At 37.6% G+C, this 17,180-nt stretch overlaps 1 protein-coding gene across 5 annotated transcripts in view; it reads right to left on the minus strand.

The window, feature by feature from the left end:
• Positions 1 to 17,180, minus strand: part of Nf1 (neurofibromin 1) — a 252,748-nt gene that overhangs the window by 124,515 nt on the left and 111,053 nt on the right. For all 5 annotated transcript variants that reach the window (XM_027923915.2, XM_071603262.1, XM_071603261.1 and 2 more), the window contains exons 26-29: positions 16,688 to 16,869; positions 16,365 to 16,576; positions 11,493 to 11,654; positions 11,250 to 11,353 (exon numbers count right to left, since the gene is read on the minus strand). In XM_027923915.2, the coding sequence (XP_027779716.1) occupies positions 11,250 to 11,353; positions 11,493 to 11,654; positions 16,365 to 16,576; positions 16,688 to 16,869 (660 nt within the window). The remainder of the gene's footprint in view (positions 1 to 11,249; positions 11,354 to 11,492; positions 11,655 to 16,364; positions 16,577 to 16,687; positions 16,870 to 17,180) is intronic.

A 17,180-nucleotide genomic window follows, 5' to 3' on the forward strand; every position in this document is an offset into this window, starting at 1 on the left:
TAAAAACAAACAAATAAAATAAAGGCATTCTATCTATCTACAACTACAAAAAAATATTTTAAATAATAATAATGGTGATGGGAAAACAATGAAACCAGACCATTATTTCATATTATATACAAAAATCAACTCAAAATGGATTAAACACTTAAATGTAAGATTAAAACTTTCAAAAAACTACTAGACAAAGCATAAGAAAACTTTTTTGTTGTTGGGGTTTGTTTTTTGTTTTTTGTTTTTGGTACCAAGAATTGAACCCAGGAGCACTTAACTACTGAGTCACATTCCCAACCCTTTTTTATTTAGAGGCAGGGTCTCACTAAGTTGCTTAGGCTGGCCTTAAACTTGCAATCCTCCTGCCTTGCTTGCACAAGGCCCTAGGTTCAATCCCCAGCACCAAAAAAAAGCGGGGGGTGGGGGTGGCTCTGAGAATGTAGTGGTGAAGTACCCCTGAGTTTAACCCCTACCCCCCCAAGAAAAAAAGAAAATAAGTGCTGGCAGGATAAAAAAAAAAGGGGGGGGATCAATGTACGCTATTGGTGAAAATGTAAATGAGAAGAACCATTATGCAAAACAACAGCCAGAATTTGCTAACTGCCTAAGCACTAACTAGGTCAGAAAAGACCTGGAATAGTTTTGAGGGCAGATCTTGCCTAGCACGTGTCAGGCACTGGGTTCAATCCTTAGCACTACATAAAAATAAAGGCATGCTGTCCAACTACAAAAAAAAATTTTTTGAATTAAATATAGAATTACCATATGACCTAGCAATCTCACTTCTAAGTGTATATATCCAAAAGAAACTAAACCAAATATACTGAAGAGATATCTGCACTCCCATGTTCACTGCACAATTATTCACATAGCCATGATCTAGAATCCACCAATGGATGAATGGCTAAAGAAAGTATGATACATATGTGAATACATACACATATACACACAGTGGAATACTATTCAGTCTTAAAACATAAATTATGTCATATGAAATTATGTCATTTGGGGGCAACATGGATACACCTGGAGTAATGTTATGCTAAGTGAAATAAGCCATGCACAGAAAGACAAATATTGCATGATCGCACTTATATGTCGAATCTAAAAAGGTCAAACTCATGATGCAGACAGCAGACTGGTAGTTGCCAGGGCTAGAAGTGAGGGGTAGAGGAAAGGAATGGGAATATGCTGGTCAAAGGAACAAAGTTGCAGTTAGGACAAATAAGTAGTTCTGGAGTTCTATTCTATAGCATTATTGACTACAGTTAACAATATTATACACTTGGGGGGAAAAAAAACAACAACAGATGAAACTGCTTAATGTTAAAAAATACAAGATAGCTTTAAAAAGTTATTGCTCTTAAGTCTTTATCTATTTTAACAAATTCCCTAATCTAATGTAGGAGATTTTCATATTGTTATTGTTATTTTTGATGCTACTGATTGAATTCAGGGCCTACCAGCATCCTCAGCCCTTTTTTAAAATTTTCTTGGAGACAAGGTTTCACTCACTTGCCTAGGCTTGGCCTTAAACTTAAAATCTTTCTGCTTTAGCCTTCTCTGTGGCTGGGATTACATGATCACACCACAATGCCGTGCTAATGCTAGAGTTCTTATTAGATATTACAGTTAAAACTTCAGCAAAGGCAGAGCCAAAAATACCAACTGATAACAAGTTGCTAAGTAATAATTATTTAGGAAGAACAAATATCAAGACATTTTGAGAGCTGGAGTTGTGGCTCAGTGGTAGAGCACTTGCCTAGCATGTGTGAGACACTGGGTTCGCTCCTCAGCACCACATAAAAATAAAAATAAATAAAAATTTTTTTAAAAAAGTACTGCACCCATCATCTACAACTAAAAATATTTTTTAAAAAACTTTTAACTTTAAAGTAAAAGAATACCCTTAACTTTTCAGATTGATACTGACAGATAAATGAATGTAAATATGCAGCTTAGAAAAATCAAGCATATTTTTGCTTTCTGCTTGCTGTCTTGATGGCTCTGTATACACTGTCCGGCAGCAGCATCTAGAGGTTGGAGCTGGGCTGCGTGCCGAGCCCTGTCCTCCGAAGGCTGGACTGCAGCCTCGAGCACCTCGGTGGCCTGTTCGCCGCTGCACCTTCGGGCAGAGCCTGCTCTGGGGTCATTCTGCACCCCCCTGCCAGGGGACCCGTGCTCCGGAGGAGGGGGACGGAGAGCCGCAGCAGCAGCCGCTTGGGCCCCAGGGGCCGGGCACCGGGCTGAAGAGCTGCGGAGGCCAGGGCGGCTCTGCTACGGTCGCAGACGAGCGCGGCCCAGAGACGGAGGCGACGGCGGCAGGGTTTCATTTCTAGAAATCTGGACTGGAAACAGAAGCAGCAGTTTGTATAATCCCAAGAACTTGCTTATGCCAGGAAGCTGTAAGGGCAACATGAATATCATTGAGGAGATCTAACATGGTGGCAGGCGCAGAGAGATCAAGTCTCTGACATCTTCAACTGCGCGGGAGCCGTAAACTGTCTAAATGCTGTTTGCTCAGGATCACTAGGCAATGCTGAGCTGACGTGGATCTGGGGTGTAAAGGCTGGGCCCCTCAGAACAAACACACAGAGCCCGAATCGGAGGCAATTAAGCTCCGGTTCGCCTGCTTCGTGTGACTCAGCACTAACGATCCCGCTGAAATAATTGGCCGGCCCTTAGGAACTTACAGAGGTAAAAGCCAACCGAGCCTTCATAGGCAGTGGACACAGGACTGAAACGGGGATTGGGAGAGACAGTCAGGACCCACCCGTTGCATTAGTCACCCGGCAAAGGGAACGAACGGTCACCATTTGCATGGGATACCACCATGGCAGAGAAATGGCGTCACGGGCGGAGGAGATAACTGCATTGAAACCAGCGCGACAGGTGTGTAATCCCCTAGTCGTCTCTCTCCACACAGCGGGGAAACCTTAAGGGCCACTCCCAGCTCTCCTGTGAACGCAATAACCAGACCGAGGGAATCAGGAGTGGCGCGGGACTCACGGCGCGGAACTCCCGGCTACCGCTCCCACCAGTGCTGACAACTGAGGTCTCTTGCACCAGCTACAGGGGACGTGGCTACAGGAGGGCAAGTAAATTCGCTGGGGGATCTCAGCCCCAAGCTCTACAAACTTAGGGTCTGAGGGAGGCAAACAGGGAGAGTGAGCCCAGGTGTTCATGAAAACAGGGCTCCCAGTAGCAGCAGACCTGGCGTGTAGCCAGTATTGTGGTTAGCGCCACAGGTGAGCACGGCCTGGCTTGAGGAAACACAAGACAAGGCCCTAGACACTCAGGATTGGAGACCCGCCCAGTCTAGGAGAAAGAGCTGCTGCACAGTGAATGGTTCCCACCTATTGAGAGGAGAAGCTTGGCCCAGTGGGCATAGCTCCACCTACTGGAAGAGAAGTTAATAGAACTCTAGGTCTGCATTTATTATTATTATTATTATCATTTTTTTTCTTTTCTTTTTCTTTTTTTTCTTCTTTTTCTTTCATTTTCAATTTTTATTTGTTGTTGTTCTTTAACTTTTTTTCAATGTTTCTAATTTTTTTTAAATTTTTTTATTTTATTATTATTTTTTTTTAAATTTTAATTTTCATTTTTTTATTATCATTATTATTTTTGTTAAAATTTTTTTTTCGTCTTTTCTTTATTTATTATCTAATCTTTGTTATTTTTGTTTCTTTTGTCTTTTCATTTCTTTTCAATTTTCTTATTCCCCCTTCCTTGAATTCTACCTGCCTACTCTCATTCTCTTTAGTGACTTCTTCCCTTCCCTTCTAATATCTTTCCTCCCAAGCATCAAATAAATCTATAAGAGTAAACAGTAACTCAGCAGTCAAACAGAACAAGAAGTAACATGAGCAGCATAAAAAAGCAAGCAAGAAAAGGAGTACAAACAATGAAGGACAGCCTAAATATTCAGGATGACCTAGAGTCAGCAGAAAAATGGTCATATAAAGAACTCAAGGAATACCTTAGACAGATGGAATGGAACCTTAAAGAAGATACGAGACAGCAAATCCAAACAGTGAAAGAACACTTTGAAAATGAATTACATAAACAGATAAAAGAAGAAGTTAAGCATCTTTATCAGGAGGTAGAGATTATTAAAAAAAACCAAACAATAATTCTAGAAATGAAGGAAACGATAAACCAAATTAAAAACTCAATTGAGAGTATCACTAACAGAGTGGAGCAAGTAGAAGCCAGAACATCAGATAATGAAGACAAAATATATCATCTTGAAAAGAGCCTAGCCAACTCAGAAAGGCTGGTTAAAAACCACGAGAAAAACATCCAAGAGATATGGGATAACATAAAAAAACCAAACCTACGAGTCATCGGGATAGAAGAAGGTACAGAGATTCAAACCAAGGGAATGAGTAACCTGCTGAATGAAATAATTACAGAAAACTTTCCAGAAATAAAAAAGGAAACGGATATACAAATTGTAGATGCATACAGGACACTGAGCACACAAAATCACAGTAGACCAACGCCAACACACATTGTTATAAAGATATCCAATATACAGAACAAAGAGAAAATATTAAAAGCTACAAGAGAAAGGAGGCAGATTACAATCAGGGGTAAACCAATAAGGTTAACAACGGATTTTTCATCACAGACGCTGAAAGCGAGAAGATCCTGGAACAACATATTTCAAACACTGAAAGACAATGGATGCCAACCAAGAATTCTGTATCCAGCAAAATTAAGCTTCAGGTACGACAACGAAATAAAAATCTTTCATGATAAACAAAAGCTAAAAGAATTTGCAGCCAGAAAACCAGCATTGCAAAGCATCTTGAGCAAAACACTACACGAGGAAGAAATGAAAAACAATAACCAAAACCATCAGTTGGAAGTGCCTCTATAAAGACAGAGGGAGGGGGAAAGCTAACCATGGAGAAACAAACTAAATTTAAAAAAAAAAAAAAGAAGATAAATAATCAAACATGGCTGGAAGTACAAACCATATATCAATAGTAACTCTAAACATTAATGGCTAAAACTCTCCAATAAAGCGACATAGGCTGGTAACATGGATTAAAAAAACAAATCCAACAATATGCTGCCTCCAGGAGACACATCTGATTGGAAAAGACATACACAGGCTGAAGGTGAAAGGTTGGGAAAAAATATACCACGCACACGGTCCTCGTAAGCAAGCAGGGGTGGCCATCCTCATATCGAATAAAATTGACTTCAAGACTAAATTAATCAAAAGGGATAAGGAAGGACATTATATACTGTTAAAAGGAACCATTCACCAACAAGACATAACAATTATCAATATTTATGCACCAAATAATGGTGCTGCGACGTTCATAAAACAAATTCTCCTCAAGTTCAAGAATCAAATAGACCACAACACAATAATTATGGGTGACTTCAACACACCTCTCTCACAGTTGGACAGATCCTCCAAACAAAAGCTGAATAAAGAAAGTATAGAACTCAATATCACAATCAACAACCTAGACTTAACTGACATATATAGAATATATCAACCATCATCAAGTGGATATACTTTTTTCTCAGCAGCACATGGATCCTCCTCAAAAATAGACCATATATTATGCCATAGGGCAACCCTCAGTAAATATACAGGGGTGGAGATAATACCATGCATTTTATCTGATCATAATGGAATGAAACTGGAAATCAATGATAAAAGAAGGAAGGAAAAATCCTACATCACATGGAAAATGAACAATATGTTACTGAATGATCAATGGGTTACAGAAGACATAAAGGAGGAAATCAAAAAATTCTTAGAGATAAATGAAAATACAGACACAACATATCGGAATCTATGGGACACAATGAAAGCAGTTTTAAGAAGGAAATTCATCGCTTGGAGGTCATTCCTCAAAAGAAGGAAAAACCAACAAATAAATGAGCTCACACTTCATATCAAAGCCCTAGAAAAGGAAGAGCAAAACAACAGCAAATGTAGCAGAAGGCAAGAAATAATTAAAATCAGAGCGGAAATCAACGAAATTGAAACAAAAGAAACTATTGAAAAAATTAACAAAACTAAAAGTTGGTTCTTTGAAAAAATAAATAAGATCGACAGACCCTTAGCCATGCTAACGAACAGAAGAAGAGAGAGAACTCAAATTACTAACATACGGGATGAAAAAGGCAATATCACAACAGACGCCACAGAAATACAGAAGACAATTAGAAATTATTTTGAAAACCTATATTCCAATAAAATAGAAGATAGTGAAGACATCGATAAATTCCTTAAGTCATATGATTTGCCCAGACTGAGTCAGGAGGATACTCACAACTTAAACAGACCAATAACAATAGATGAAATAGAAGAAGCAATCAAAAGACTTCCAACCAAGAAAAGCCCAGGACCGGATGGGTATACAGCAGAGTTTTACAAAACCTTTAAGGAAGAATTAATACCAATACTTTTCAAGTTATTTCAGGAAATAGAAAAAGAAGGAGCTCTGCCAAATTCATTCTATGAGGCCAACATCACCCTGATTCCGAAACCAGACAAAGACACCTCAAAGAAAGAAAACTACAGACCAATATCTCTGATGAACCTAGATGCAAAAATCCTCAATAAAATTCTGGCGAATAGGATACAAAGGCACATCAAAAAAATTGTGCACCATGATCAAGTAGGATTCATCCCTGGGATGCAAGGATGGTTCAATATACGGAAATCAATAAATGTTATTCACCACATCAATAGACTTAAAAATAAGAACCATATGATCATCTCAATAGACGCAGAAAAAGCATTCGACAAAGTACAGCATCCCTTTATGTTCAAAACATTAGAAAAACTAGGGATAACAGGAACTTACCTCGACATTGTAAAAGCTATCTATGCTAAGCCTCAGGCTAGCATCATTCTCAATGGAGAAAAATTGAAGGCATTCCCCCTAAAATCTGGAACAAGACAGGGATGCCCTCTATCACCACTTCTATTCAATATAGTTCTCGAAACACTGGCCAGAGCAATTAGACAGACGAAAGAAATTAAAGGCATAAAAATAGGAAAGGAAGAACTTAAATTATCACTATTTGCAGATGACATGATTCTATACCTAGAAGACCCAAAAGGGTCTACAAAAAAACTACTAGAACTAATAAATGAATTCAGCAAAGTGGCAGGATATAAAATCAACACGCATAAATCAAAGGCATTTCTGTATATCAGCGACAAAACTTCTGAAACGGAAATGAGGAAAAACACTCCATTCACAATATCCTCAAAAAAAATAAAATACTTGGGAATCAACCTAACAAAAGAGGTGAAAGATTTATACAATGAAAACTACAAAACCCTAAAAAGAGAAGTAGAAGAAGATCTTAGAAGATGGAAAAATATACCCTGTTCATGGATAGGCAGAACTAACATCATCAAAATGGCGATATTACCAAAAGTTCTCTATAGGTTTAATGCAATGCCAATCAAAATCCCAATGGCATTTCTTGTAGAAATGGATAAAGCAATCATGAAATTCATATGGAAAAATAAAAGACCCAGAATAGCAAAAGCAATTCTAATCAGGAAGTGCGAATCAGGCGGTATAGCGATATCAGACTTAAAACTATATTACAGAGCAATAGTAACAAAAACAGCATGGTACTGGTACCAAAACAGGAGGGTGGACCAATGGTACAGAATAGAGGACACAGAGACTAATCCACAAAGCTACAACTATCTTATATTTGATAAAGGAGCTAAAAGCATGCAATGGAGGGAGGATAGCATCTTCAACAAATGGTGCTGGGAAAACTGGAAATCCATATGCAACAAAATGAAACTGAATCCCCTCCTCTCGCCATGCACAAAAGTTAACTCAAAGTGGATCAAGGAGCTAGATATCAAAGCAGAGACTCTGCGTCTGATAGAAGAAAAAGTTGGCTCCGATCTACATATTGTAGGGTCGGGCTCCAAATTCCTTAATAGGACACCCATAGCACAAAAGTTGATAACAAAAATCAACAAATGGGACTTACTTAAACTGAAAAGTTTTCTCTCAGCAAGAGAAACAATAAAAGAGGTAAATAGGGAGCCTACATCATGGGAACAAATTTTTACTCCTCACACTTCAGATAGAGCCCTAATATCCAGAGTATACAAAGAACTCAAAAAATTAAACAATAAGAAAACAAATAACCCAATCAACAAATGGGCCAAAGACCTGAACAGACACTTCTCAGAGGAGGACATACAATCAATCAACAAGTACATGAAAAAATGCTCACCATCTCTAGCAGTCAGAGAAATGCAAATCAAAACCACCCTAAGATACCATCTCACTCCAGTAAGATTGGCAGCCATTATGAAGTCAAACAACAACAAGTGCTGGCGAGGATGTGGGGAAAAGGGTACTCTTGTACATTGCTGGTGGGACTGCAAACTGGTGCAGCCAATCTGGAAAGCAGTATGGAGATTCCTGGGAAAGCTGGGAATGGAACCACCATTTGACCCAGCTATTGCCCTTCTTGGACTATTCCCTGAAGACCTTAAAAGAGCATACTACAGGGATACTGCTACATCGATGTTCATAGCAGCACAATTCACAATTGCTAGACTGTGGAACCAACCCAGATGCCCTTCAATAGATGAATGGATAAAAAAAATGTGGCATTTATACACCATGGAGTATTACGCAGCACTAAAAAATGACAAAATCATAGAATTTGCAGGGAAATGGATGGCACTAGAGCAGATTATGCTTAGTGAAGCTAGCCAATCCCTAAAAAACAAATACCAAATGTCTTCTTTGATATAATGAGAGCAACTAAGAACAGAGCAGGGAGGAAGAGCAGGAAGAAAAGATTAACATTAAACAGATACATGAGGTGGGATGGAAAGGGAAGGAAAAGGGAAATTGCATGGTAATGGAGGGAGACCCTCATTGTTATACAAAATTACATATAAGAGGTTGTGAGGAGAATGGGAAAATAAACAAGGAGAGAAATGAATTACAGTGGATGGGGTAGAGAGAGAAGATGGGAGGGGAGGGAGGGGGGATAGTAGAGGATAGGAAAGGTAGCAGAATACAACAGTTACTAATAGGGCATTATGTAAAAATGTGGATGTGTAACCGATGTGATTCTGCAATCTGTATTTGGGGTAAAATTGGGAGTTCATAACCAACTTGAATCTAATGTATGAAATATATGTCAAGAGCTTTATAATGTTTTGAACAACCAATAAAAAAAATTAACAAAAAAAAGAAAAATCAAGCATAAGATTATCAGTTAAAATTCATTCATTAACCTAGGAATTGTGATGCCCACCTATAATGTCAGCTCACAGGCTTAGACTGGAGGATCATAAATTCAAGGCCAGGCTAGGCAACTTAGCAAGACTCTGTCTCAAAATAAAATTTTAGAAAAGGGCTAAGGATTTAGCTCAGAAGTTAGAAAGTTCCTGGGTTCAAACCCCAGTACCAGGATAAAAAACTTTTTCACTCACTCAAAAAATATTTACAAAACGTTAACCATAAGCTAGATACCATGCTGTACTCATGAAACCATAAAAAGGAATAAAAGTTGTAGAAAATGTATAAGAGTCAGTAATCTAGAGGGAAGATAAGCTAATAAAACAAATCATCACAAATCTTACAGTGTGGTGTTCAGCATAGAAAAAGGATTATTTCTTTGTTCATGCATATTGTGAGTGGTACCTAATTATAGGCAGAGAAAGCTTCAAAAAGATGATGTTTAAACTGCACCCTGCTTTACCACTGGCTTCTTTTCTTTCCCATAAGTCATTCCTCATTATAAGAGGAGAATGAGTTAGGAAAAAAGTTTTATCATGCTCGGCTAAGTGCCATTTTCATCTTTTTAGATATGTGTGTCTGCAGAAATATGTTCTGGTCTGCTTTCCACTTGTGTGGTAAAAAAGCTTGCCCCTAGTACTGAAACCTCTAGTTAACCAGCTGGGCATAGCATAAGGTAGATGAAACTACTTCAAGATGAAGTGTTAGCAAGCCACCTATTTGCCCACAGGATCTAAAGTCACATTCTTCAATTATGTTTATCAGACTGATTTCCAGTTTCTGGGTACCTTCCTTTGATCTGCCCTATGCCTTCTTGGTTTTGAATTTGGGCCAACATGAGAGATATCTAAGTACCTCCAACCCCAAAGAATCCCTTGTACCAGACCACTTTAAAAATAAGTAATGTGTGCATAATTCCTTGGAGCTTAGAATACAGAGCACATATGAAAAAGTAAAGGTAGATTACAGCCAGATTACAAAGCAAATGAGTATGTTCTTTATCTTGCTGTCAAAAGGGAACCATTAGTGGATTCTACTCAAGTGACACAAAAATTTTATGTTTGGAGCTGGGGTTGTGGCTTAATGGTAGAGCACTCGCCTCGCACGCATGAGGCACTGGGTTTGATCCTCAGCACCATATAAAAATAAAGAAATAAAATAAAGATACTGTGTCCATCTACAAATAAAAATATCTTTAAAAATTTCATGGGGCTGGTGTTGTGGCCAAGTGGTAGTGCACTTGTCTAGTACGCGTGAGGCACTGGGTTCGATCCTTAGTACCACATAAAAACACAAAAATGAAATAAAAATATTGTGTCCACCTACAGCTAAAAAATAAATATTAAAAAATTTTCACGCTTAAAAGACTAATTTCTACTGAAAATGAAAAGACGATGCTTGAACAATATTTAGGAAGCTACTGCAAAAGTTAAAATGTGGGCTGGCGATGTAGCTTAGTGGTAGAATACTTACTTAGTATATGTAAGGCCCTGGGCTCAAATCCCAGCAACACACACACACACACACACACACACACACACGGCTATGGTAATGACCAAATAAATTATAACATAAATTATGAAATATTATTCGTCAATGTATAAATAAAATTTATCTTCAAAAATTGGCTTAGAAATATCTAAAACAGTTTAAAAAATTAAGTTGAAAACCATGCATATTACCATTTAATATAAAGTACTTATATTATAATATATATATTTGCTACAATTACATACATGTAAACATGTGAAAAAAGGACATAATAGAATAAAACTAACAGTCTCTGAAGGTGGTAGTCAAAGACTCCATTAATAATACCTGTAATGTTTCACTTTTTTAAACAAAATGTTTATGTATACTTTCATAATTAAAAACTAATATTAGTTTTAAGCTGATTTTAAGATTGAAAGGGAGAAATTATAAAGTCCTTGCCTCATGCAGTGATTCTGAAAAAAAATCAGAGAGCAGACAAACCTGGTAGGATCCACTTCAAAGCTCACGTGTTGCCAATCAGAGGATGTGATAACAATTCGTAACAAAGGATCCAAGAGTTTTTGTAGGTAGGTAGCACCATATACCTAAAGAAATGCACCACTGGAGATTTATTATGCCAGCTTCATAGAATTTGCTTTAAAAAAGATAACTATATCTGCATATTTTATACTAATTACTATGTGACAAACTTTAATATACACTCAAAAAGTGAATGATACAAACCTTGAAACAGAATGTCATTATCTTACTGGCCAAGCTGTTGCCTCGAAAAAGAGTCTGCATGGAGTCTGCCAATTCTACTTCCTTAGAAAACATGTTCCAGAGTAGTTGGTAGAGTAAATGCCGAGAATCAAAAAGAGTAACCAGAACTCGAGCTAGTTCATCCTAAAAACACAACAAAAATGTGAGAACAATTTTACTTTTTTCTTAAGCAGGAAGCCAAAGATTGACAAAAAGGCCAATCCAAAGTTGATAATAACTTGCTGATTAATATTTCCTCTGGGATTTGTCTGTATACATTTGTTTTTGACAGATAACAGCTACTGTAGGCATATAGTGAAAGATTAACCAGTGAAAGGTAAGAGAGCCCTAGGCTTTACCAAGGGGCAGAAAGACCCCAGGATTCAGCTCAAATTATATCACAAAGTTAAAGATGAAATAGAGAATGACAGCAAAGAGTTTAATTTGATTTGCCGAGGCATTTGCACAGATCCTTTTCTTAGAAAATCACTGAGTAGAACTGACTTTGGAAAGCAAAAGAGATCTCTCCTCATACCATTAGGGGAACTCAATAACACAGAATATGAACTAGGTAGAAAAACAACAAAAATGGAAAACACTACAGATTTTCAAGAAATCATGATGAAAAGGACCCAGGCTGGGCATTCAGAACTTAAAAGGTCAGTCAGATTTATATACAAAGTTAGAGGGGTGGGAGTGAAGGCTGAAATTTCCATCCATTATTAAATGAAAACTCTTAGGATTCCCCAGAGTACAATAGTTTTGGTACACTCAAGAAAAATGATTTCATATTAAATTGTTTAACCACAGGCTGAGAGGAGATCTAGAGAGAACAGAGGTAAACATTAAAAAAAAAAAAAATCAACTAGTGACATTATGGATAATGGTCCATAGCCCCTTTAAACCTAACCTGGTCCCAGGATAACAATAATCTGATATTTGAGTAAAGGAAAAAGTTTAATAATCCTAACCACAAATAATCTAGAAGCCGCAGGGTTGGGTGGACCGCACTTGTAATCCCAGCAGCTCAGGAGGTTGAGGCAGGAGGATTCCAAGTTCTAGACCAGCCTCAGACAATTAGCAAGACACTGTCTCAAAATTAAAAATAAAAAGAACTGGGAATGTGGCTCAGTGGCAAAGCACCCCTTGGTTCAGTCTCCAGAACTCGCCCCCAAAATCAATTATAAAAATCCAGTATTCTGCTTTATTCCCTACAGTTACACAATACATATTTGACGAAGTATAAAACTATCTTCCATTATTGAATAAAATTATGAGAATTTAGTAAAAAAATAGGACCTATTTTTTAAATTACAATGAGGATTGTGTTGTTGGCGGTGCTGTTGGGCATAGATCCTGGGTCCTTGTGCATGCTAGGCAAGTGCTCTACAAATCAGCCCAAAATTACTATGTTAAATGTTTTTGGTTTTTGTACTAGGGACTGAAGCCAAAGGTGTTCTACCACTAAGTAACTTCCTCAGGCCTTTTTATATTTTTTATTTTGAGACAGGGTATCACTAAATTGCTGAGGCAGGCAAACTTGTGATCCTCCTGCCTCAGCCATCCTGAGTTACTGCTCTAACATGCCAAGCACGTTACATAGTTTTTTCAATTCAAATCCCTCCCCCCCGTCATAAATTATGAAAATTTTAAGCAACTGAACTTAAAAATATATCTATCTACAAAATAGAATTAAAAATTTTAAAATGCAACTGAGTGTGGCAGAGGTGCAATCCTAGCTACTTGGGAGATTGAGACAAGAAGACTGCAAATTCAAGACCCTCTTGAATTTAGCAAGACCCTCTCTCAAAAACTAAAATAAAACAAGGGCTGTGAATGTCGCTCAGTAATATATCCCTTGCCTACCGTGCACAAGGTCCTGTGTTCAATTCCCATACAACAAAGAAATGAACAAAATAAATATTATTTCATATTTTGTTTTCCTTTAGAAAATAGCTCTAACAGATCTGACCTAATATAAAATTTCTTGGCAAAGTCATTTAAGGGCAGAGGATGCAACTCAATGGCAGGGCACTTACCATTTACACAGAAGGCCCTAGGTTCAATCACCAGTAACAGAACAAAATAAAACAAGAAGTTATTTAATATACTACTCATTAGAAATTATTTACCCTCTTTTTCTATTTCCCGAAGTAGCTTGAAAAGTATTGGTATTAGTTCCTCTTTAAAGGTTTTGTAAAACTCTGCTGTATACCCATCTGGTCCTGGGCTTTTCTTAGTTGGTAGTCTTTTGATGGTTTCTTCTATTTCCTCAATTGATATTGGTCTGTTTAGGTTGTCTATATCCTCCTGACTCAATCTGGGCAGATCATATGACTTAAGAAATTTATCAATGCCTTCGCTATCTTCTAATTTATTGGAGTATAAGGATTCAAAATAATTTTGATTATCTTCTGTATATCTGAAGTGTCTGTTGTGATATTGCCTTTTTCATCCCGTATGCTAGTAATTTGAGTTCTCTCTCTTCTTCTCTTTGCTAGCATGGCTAAGGGTCTGTCGATTTTGTTTATTTTTTCAAAGAACCAACTTTTAGTTTTGTCAATTTTTTCAATTGTTTCTTTTGTTTCGATTTCATTAATTTCAGCTCTGATTTTAATTATTTCTTGCCTTCTACTTCTTTTGCTGTTGTTTTGCTCTTCTTTTTCTAGGATTTTGAGATGAAGTATGAGATCATTTATTTGTTGGTTTTTTCTTTTTTTAAGGAATGAACTCCAAGCAATGAATTTTCCTCTTAGAACTGCTTTCAATGTGTCCCATAGATTCCGATTTGGAAAGCAGTATGGAGATTTCTTGGAAAGCTGGGAATGGAGCCACCATTTGACCCAGCTATTCCCCTTCTCGGTCTATTCCCTAAAGACCTAAAAAGAGCATGCTACAGGGACACTGCTACATCGATGTTCATAGCAGCACAATTCACAATAGCAAGACTGTGGAACCAACCTAGATGCCCTTCAATAGATGAATGGATAAAAAAAATGTGGCATTTATACACAATGGAGTATTACTCTGCATTAAAAAATGACAAAATCATAGAATTTACAGGGAAATGGATGGCATTAGAGCAGATTATGCTAAGTGAAGCTAGCCAATCCCTAAAAAACAAATGCCAAATGTCTTCTTTGATATAAGGAGAGTAACTAAGAACAGAGTAGGGTCGAAGAGCATGAGAAGAAAATTAATATTAAACAGGGATGAGAGGTGGGAGGGAAAGGGAGAGAGAAGAGAAATTGCATGGAAATGGAAGGAGACCCTCAGAGTTATACAAAAGTACATACAAGAGGAAGTGAGGGGAAAGGGAAAAATAATACAAGGGGGACAAATGAATGTCAGTAGAGGGGGCAGAGAGAGAAGAGGGGAGGGGAGGGGAGGGGAGGGGGGTAGTAGAGGATAGGAAAGGCAGCAGAACACAACAGACACTAGTATGGCAATATGTAAATCAATGGATGTGTAACTGATGTAATTCTGCAATCTGTATATGGGGTAAAAATGGGAGCTCATAACCCACTTGAATCAAAGTGTGAAATATGATATATCAAGAACTATGTAATGTTTTGAACAGCCAACAATAAAAAATTTAAAAAAAAAAAAAAAGAAATTATTTACTATCAAAAGACAAAATAAAGCTTCTTAAACTTATTTTTTGTCTTGTGATACTAGGGATCAAACCCAGACCTCCTGTATGCTACACAAGTGCTCTACCACTGAGCTACACACCCAGCCCAATTTTTTTTTTTTTAATGGAAAAATTATGGGGCTGGGATGTAGTTCAGTGGTAGAGTACTTGCCTGGCATGTGTGAAACCCTGGGTTCAATTCCTAGTAATGAAGCAGGGTGGGGACATACGGAATAGTTTTAGTATGAATTATAGGCAGGTGGTTAAAAAGATAATTCAGTGTCCACTTTCAAAACATCTGAAGATTTATCAACTAATTTTAGGCTTCAGGATGATTTCAATAATTTGGGGGTATTGTTCATCAAGAGGTATAAAAAGTCTGTTACGCAAGACAACTAAATTCTAGAGAACTACTAAGTAATACTCTGCCTATAGATATCATTATATATTGTACACTTAAAATTTTGTTTAAAGGGTAGGCCTTGTGTTAAGTTTTCTTATAAGAATCAAATCAGAATAATCAGAGGAGAAGCATTTTAGATAGCTACAGCAACAAGAGTTTCCTAAGGGCAGAAACAAATACAACACATCTGAGAAACAGAGGGTAGCCAAAGTAGCTTAACTTTAGTGGAAAAAAAAGGGAAAAATAGCATAAGATGAGGACAGAGATGAGGCAGGGCCCAGATCAAGTATAGCTTTATAGGCTAGGGGTAAAGAGTTTGAATTCAACTTTATGAGAAATATGATCCTACAGTCATTTGGGGGTAGGAGGCATAGGTTTTACTGGGGTTGAATCCAGGAATGCTCTACCACTGAGCTACATCCTCAGTTCTTTTTATTTTGAAACACAGTCTCACTAAGTTGTCCAGGCTGGCCTTGAATTTTTGATCCTCCTGCCCCAGCCTCATGAGTAGAGTTAAGATAACAGGCATGTGCCAACATGTCTGGCTCCTAGAGCTTTTAAGTAGAAACACATCTACAAGCAGTGACAGATTACCTTATTAGGGAGAATTTACTATTACTATTTACTATTACTGAAGTTATTTTTGATAGAATAGATTTTCCAGTGTGATGTAATAACACACCACTTAAGTACATAACCTTTCTTCCAGCTCTTAAATTTCATCAATTCATCCAATAAACATTCATTGAACAAATACATTTTGAAGCATTTGTTATGTGCCAAGCACTCTTCTTCCCCATTTACTCAATAAACTTACCCACTGAGAACAAGGAACCACGTTGGCCAGAGCCATAGCTATAGGGAGCTCTCCCTGATCCCCCATCATTGTGACCAACTCCACAAGTCTCTCAAACCGATCTGCCAGCACTGTTTCTGCAAGTGTGTCAAATTCTGTTCCTTGCTGAAGGATTTTTGTCAGAACCTCCATAAATGTAGCTCTTGTCTGAAGATCTTTGTGATAACCTAAACCTGAAAAAGACAGATGCAAGTTTACCAACACAACAGAGCCTTGATGAAGTAATTTTTTACTTAAGTGCCAACACTTTTAGTTTTACATATGAAGTCTTCAATTTATCTCACCTATGGAGTGCATGAGACCACTGTCCACATTAGCATTGAGTAAGTTTGACATTGCAAGGACTGTACAGTGCCTTAAGGATGCCAGCCTCCGAGACATACCACGTTTCCTGCCACCTGTTTGTGCATTTTCATCTTCAACCTCACTACAGTCGTTCAAAAGGTTCATAAATAAGGTGAAGTACCTAAGAAATACAAAAACTGACCCTTACATAGAGAAAGTCATGTCAACCAGAAAGCTAATCAGACATTCTGAAATAATAACATAGTGTATCACAAGAATGCCCTAGATAGCTGCTCCTCTCCAGTCTTAGGATAATCAAGACAGTGTGACATCTCATGAAGTTATGTTTGTTATCTTACCTTGACAAACTTCAGTACACATTTCATAAGACAAATATGAAATAGATGCAATGTTTTCTCACTTTTAATATTTGGCATTAAAACTAATGGTCCAGGGCAGGGACAGTGGCTCTGTGATAGAGTGCTTGCCTAG

This window comes from Marmota flaviventris, chromosome 17 (genome assembly GCF_047511675.1).
Source record: "Marmota flaviventris isolate mMarFla1 chromosome 17, mMarFla1.hap1, whole genome shotgun sequence".
NCBI classification, from domain to species: domain Eukaryota; kingdom Metazoa; phylum Chordata; class Mammalia; order Rodentia; family Sciuridae; genus Marmota; species Marmota flaviventris.